General features: G+C 34.3%; 1 protein-coding gene across 1 annotated transcript; it reads left to right on the top strand.

Annotated features, from left to right (window-relative positions):
* Positions 1-3,196: 3,196 nt before the first annotated feature.
* On the top strand, positions 3,197-5,831 carry LOC134245576 (plasminogen-like). The gene is made up of 4 exons (XM_062727853.1): positions 3,197-3,309; positions 3,480-3,596; positions 3,870-4,109; positions 4,985-5,831. The coding sequence occupies exons 1-4, from the start codon at positions 3,198-3,200 to the stop codon at positions 5,110-5,112; spliced, it is 597 nt and encodes a 198-aa protein (XP_062583837.1). The 5' UTR covers position 3,197; the 3' UTR covers positions 5,113-5,831.
* The last annotated feature ends 224 nt before the right edge of the window (positions 5,832-6,055 follow it).

The following is a 6,055-nucleotide window of genomic DNA, read 5'->3' on the forward strand; positions in this document are numbered from 1 at the left end:
ATTTTTTTTCATTATAGTACCAAAGTGTTCTATTCTAAATATTTTTTCTATCAATTTTATTCGTCATCAAATTCAATATTACGGATTTTTTTTTTCGTGCGACCATAAATTTTAAGATTGTGCCAGAATCAGAATCAGTTTATTCGCTCAAACCATACAGCATGGTACATGAGGAACATAAAGTATATACAATGTCTATAATGTCGTCAGAGGTACATTAGTATAAATATACACACATATAAATAATTAATATAAATATATATACGTAAATAAATGTTTTACAACTGCATGAAGAGAGGATGTACATATAGTACATGTAATAATAAAGTATATGCAAAAAGAAAATACCAGGAGGACAGCTAAGAAGGACGGACAGTCTCAAATATTTTTGAAATAAATGTACATAGTTTTTGTAAAGATTGTATATTTGAATTGGCCATGAGTTCATAAAACTTGACAACATTTGGTCTGGTGCAGTAACTTTTGTGTAAAAATTTTTTTCTTATCTCTGAAAAAGCTGTACACTCTAAAATGTAGTGGTATTCATCGCCTATCTTTCCATTGTTACAAACTAAACATACTCTATCATTTAATGGGGTGCCACACCACCTCCCTGTTTCGACAGGTAGATGATGATTTGAGGTACGAATTTTCATCAATAGCTTTCTTTGTTTTGGGCGTAAATTTTTAATGTAGCTTTCAAATCCGAAATTGGTTTTAAAAATTCTGTAAATCTGGCCTTTGGAAGAACTATTTATGTCATTTGACCATTTTTGAATGAACTGGTCTTTTAAATTCTGATTTACAATAGCACTTAGCCATTTAGCATTGACAACACCTTGCTCATTCCATATAAATGAAAGTCCACAATTATTTAGAATTTTTTGAATACATTCAATCCATTGACATTTAATACCATCGTTACTTAATTGGTTATACATATACTTGTACACAATATTGACAATTTTATCTTCTGCGCATGTAAACATCTTTGACCAGTAAGTAATCATTCTCGTAAAAACATTGATGTACAAAGGGAATCTTCCAGTTTCTCCGTAAATCATGTAATTTGGTGTAGAACTTTTCAAATTAAATATAGTTTTTAAGAATTTTAAATGAACACGTTCAATTATTTCCATATTTTCATAGCCCCATATCTCACATCCGTAGAGTAAGATGGGTGTGACTACTTTATCAAACAAGTCAAGCTGACATTCGATCGGTAAATTAAATTGTCTAATTTTTCTTATCACCCCGTACATTGCTTTCTGTGCTTGCTCACAAAGATGTTTCTTCGCTTTACAGTATGAACCTGTTCTTGATAATACAATTCCTAGATATTTAAATTCTTTTACATTTTCAATATTTTGGGTATTGTAATAAAATTTCCTCTTTAACATTGCCCCTTTGGAGAAAACCATGACTTTTGTCTTATCAACGTTCACATTAAGTTTCCATTGAGTACAATAAGTATAGAATTCATTCAATGCCTTTTGTAAATCATCAGCAGATTCTGCCAAAATAACAGTGCCAAAGTAGCGAGTACATGTACAGTGTAGGTACCGTAGTTTGTTTATTGAAAACACCGGTAGCCGCAGACGAAGAACAATAGGTAATTAGTGCCCATTGTTACGCTGACCACTACAATTCACATGGAATATACAAGTTGTACCCTGTTCTACCCCGGAGCTGAAGACATGTACACAATACTGCCAAATCACAGGTCGATCAACGATTTCTGATCAATTGAAATCAATTTAAAGGTGTTTTTCTTTCAACTTTTTACCATGCAAAATTAAAATCGATCAATTTGATCATATACTAATCGTAACATATTAAATTAAGTCTCATTTCAGTTCTTACTTCTCATTCCATAAAATCAAATAAAAAAAATTAATGAGATTTCAAAACTGATTAAATAAAAAATTATTTTGTATTTAAATTCTAAGAGACAAACTAAACAAATGTACCTTTGTACTAGGAATTCTTAGCCTCTAATTTTTAATCAGCTCGCCCCATTTCCCGGTTGCACATGCATACAGTGTGTACTTGTACATACCGGTATGTACATGTGGAGGAGTTTAATTCTTGGACGATCTACAAACGTCTACATAACATTAAAATAAATGAATAAATGAATAAACAATTAATTAAAATCAGTGCCCACAGATCGAACATATTCAAACCTGTTTTCACCTCCTAGTTACTTTTTAAAAGGAATAAAATTTCTAATTTTCGAGCAAATTTTCAAATATTTCGACAAAAAGAGACCAGAAAACTGACCATTTAACAAGATAAATATAATTGTTTTCGAGAAAAAAAGGCCTTCAAAAAAAATTGTTGTCCAAACTCGACCAGTTGACCTAGTGAAAACGGAACAAATCCAACTTTTCTTACCTGCAGGAAACTTTTTTTATCCCGATTTTTTTTTCATCCGTTAAGAACTTTTTTCTTATTATTGAAAAAAAAGATCACCGATCTCCCTACAGAATTTTCTTGGAGTCGGGAAAGGCGGCGATAGATCTTTTTTAAGATAGCGTAATTTTCCTTTTATTTACAGTTTATTTTTCAATAAGATCTTATGCAAAAGTAAAATTCCATTTTTTTTCTGCAGTTATTTTTTTTTTATTAATTCTATTTCTTTATATTCATTCTATTAATGATTCATTTGATTATTGTCAAAATTTTCACAAAGTTAACGTAATGTAGAAATTGAGATCAGCATACATACATACAGTCATGTAATTTTGTCACAAGCAGAACATTTAAAGAAATATGAAAATTTTGTCATGATAATTCAAGTAAAAGAAAGTAATAATTGAAGGTTTTCATAGCCGACTGTTTTATTTTAAACCAATTACCAGGTTAAAAACAATGACCACAGTAATTATCAGTAAATCTCAGCATCGACAGTACCTCAACAGTAATTATCAGTAATTCTCAGCAGCGATAGTACCTCAACAGTATTTATCAGTATTTATCAGACTCAACAGTAAAAGGCAACAGTAATTATCAGTATTTATCAGAAACAACAAAAAATATCAGCAACAACAGTAATAATAACAGTAAATATCAGTATTTATCAGAAACAACAGCACAGTATCAGTAATTATCAAACTTTATCAGTAAAATTTGGGATTCTCAGCACTTTTTTCGTCCAGTAGTGATAACAATAAACTCCAATGATTGCAGAGTCTATGAAGGAAGATGCTAATTACTGCAGAAACCCCGACCTGTCATCTGGGCCCTGGTGTTACGTACAGGGAGAAGGGGGTCCAAAAAAGGAATATTGTGAAATAAAATCATGTGGTAATAAAGTAATATATAAGGTCTTAATTGATAACAAATCCAAGAAAAAAAATTATATAAATATACTTGACGTTTCCTTTTGTATTTGTATATCGCGTACGTATCTGATTCTAGCATTATATTGAAACTGGTTTATTATGAAACCCATCACCAATTTTGGTTTCCTGCAGCGGATTCACCGTGTTTTCCCAATCCCTGTAAGAACAGAGGCCATTGTGAGGTGAACGGAACATCCTATAACTGTACCTGTCTGGAGGGATTCAAAGGAACTAAATGTGAAATACAAGGTGAAATAACACTTTATCTACGAATACATATCCCATATATTTGAAACCTTTTTAAAATATCTCAAACTTAAGAGAGAATACTCGGTTTCTCATTTCAAGATTAGCTATGCCTATTCGAATGTCAATTAAGTCAGTTTTACACTCCGTGGATTCTATATATTTAGATATTTTTCTAAATTTGAGATACCTTTTACTTCACATTTGAGAGTGATTTTCACTCGGTTTCCATATTTAGTACATACAATTAAATTTTAATTGATGTTTACTCCTCAGATCTACAGCAGGAGGCTGATTGTAAAAGAACTAGCACAGGATGGGATTATCGCGGGATGATTAACGTGACAAAATCTGGGAGGATCTGCCAGGCGTGGGCGTCCCAGACTCCCCATGCACATTCCATTGGGACGACCAGAGCTGAGAACTACTGTAGAAATCCCGATAAAGAACCAGCGCCCTGGTGCTATACCACGGACCCAAACAAACGCTACGAGCTCTGTGATGTTCCAGATTGTGGTAGTTATTTTTTTCTTTCTACGAATATGCCATTCACGGTAGCCTAGCGGTAAAGCGTTCGCTTCGTGATCGGGAGGCCCGGGTTCGATTCTTGTTCCCGGTGCCGCGTCAAACCTAAGACTTAAAAATAGGTAGTGACTGTTCCTTCGCCAAGCGCTAGGCATCGGAAGTAAAAGTCACGGGTCTTTCGGATATGACCTTAAAAACATAGGTCCCGTGTCACGATAGGCGCTGGCACGATAAAGAACCCTTACTGACCAATGGCCCTGAGTGCCGAGTACAGGTCTAAATTTGAAGCCCTTCACCGGCATACGGTAACTTCTCCGTATGGGTGAACAATTCCTGAGTGGGACGTTAAACAATATACAATCAATCAATCTTCTATCTACGTATATCTGATAGTTTTATGATTTGAAAGGGACTGGGTGACAGATAGGAAGATTTCATTTCTCCGTCATATTCCAGATCGTGGGAATAGGTTTTTTTTGGTCTGCGAACAAGTGATTTAAAGGGGGCATGATTGATAGAACTGTTTCCAGTGGAGGGCTACAAACTTTGTCCTATACTCGCCAATCAAGGCCATTGAACATAGAAGGTTCTTTTCCGTGCAAGCACGTACTGCGACATTGGTCCTCGGTTTATATGGTCTCATCCGGAGGACCATTCTCCACGACCAGCAGTGGAATTCGAACCTGTGACGTAAGGATTTTCTCCTTACTCCGCGACTCTAGATCACACGCTCTAACCACTGTGCCACGCTGGTAACCAGTTGAATAGAAAGACAGAATTAAGTTCAATTACAATAGTAAATATGCTGTACTCAATCATCATTATGTGTGAAACAAATTTAATTCAAATAATTGTTCTGTTCACAGCGACTCCAGCACTAGAATGCCTCCCTACCTCGGATCCTAAAGGTGAACGCTACTTCGGTAGACATAATGTTGCAGATACTGGAGACTTATGTCAAGCCCGCCCCCTGGTGTTACACCGTCAACCCTAAAGTTCGATGGAGCACCTGTTATATTCCTTATTGTTGATGTAGCACCTGTAAAATTCCTTATTGTTGATGCAACACCTGTAATATTCCTTACCTGTCATATTCCTTACTGTTGACACAGCACCTGTAATATTCCTGACTTGTAATATTTCTTAATGTTGGCGGAGTACCTGTAATATTCCTTACTGTTCATATTAAGGACGTGTTAATATGAACAATTAGTTTGTTTAACAAAGTGCTGTACTTTTCCTTCGTTGATTTGCATACATACGATTTTCATGTTAACCTTTAACCTTCGTTGATTTACATACATACGATTTTTGTGTTAACCTTTAACCTTCGTTGAATTGCATACATACGATTTTCATGTTAACCTTCAACCTACGTTGATTTACATACATACGATCGTCATGTTAACCTTTAACCTTCATTGATTTGCATATAACGATTTTCATGTTAACCTTTGACCTTCGTTGATTTACATACATGCGATTTTCATGTTAACCTTCTGCAATTTTTTGAACTGCAGAACAAATAAGCTTGACATTGCAACACTAACATCGTATGCTAAAATCAAACAGTTTTGAAAGAAAGTGAATGTATCTCGCACGCTTGTGCAATGTAATTATATTTTATCTCAATTAAAATTATATAGTACACTTGTTTAGTATGAATCATACGCTTGTACAATGTATTTATATTTTATCTCTATTAAATTTATACAGTAAACGTGTTAACTATGAATCTAGTTTAACGTTTGTACAATGTATTTAAATCAGAGTAGAAGATTATATGCATTTTCACTTTATAATCAACAGAGCCCAAACCTTACGCCAGAACCCCTATCCCCGGAGGTTATGAAATTCACAATTTTGGAAAAGGCGGCTTAATTTAACATAACCATGTATTTGGTTGGTTTATTAACTCCCCAAAATTTATAAGCCTT

Source organism: Saccostrea cucullata, unplaced genomic scaffold (assembly GCF_032062105.1).
Source record: "Saccostrea cucullata isolate Sc308-1 unplaced genomic scaffold, CSIRO_AGI_Scuc_v1 ctg2765, whole genome shotgun sequence".
NCBI classification, from domain to species: domain Eukaryota; kingdom Metazoa; phylum Mollusca; class Bivalvia; order Ostreida; family Ostreidae; genus Saccostrea; species Saccostrea cuccullata.

What these genes read in the sequence shown, in the direction of transcription:
- LOC134245576 (XM_062727853.1), top strand. Translation starts at nt 3,198, where the DNA reads ATGAAGGAAGATGCTAATTACTGCAGAAACCCCGACCTGTCATCTGGG. An exon ending in TTGTGAAATAAAATCATGTG is followed by an intron (nt 3,310 to 3,479) that starts GTAATAAAGTAA and finishes GGTTTCCTGCAG; the next exon opens with CGGATTCACCGTGTTTTCCC. An exon ending in AACTAAATGTGAAATACAAG is followed by an intron (nt 3,597 to 3,869) that starts GTGAAATAACAC and finishes TTTACTCCTCAG; the next exon opens with ATCTACAGCAGGAGGCTGAT.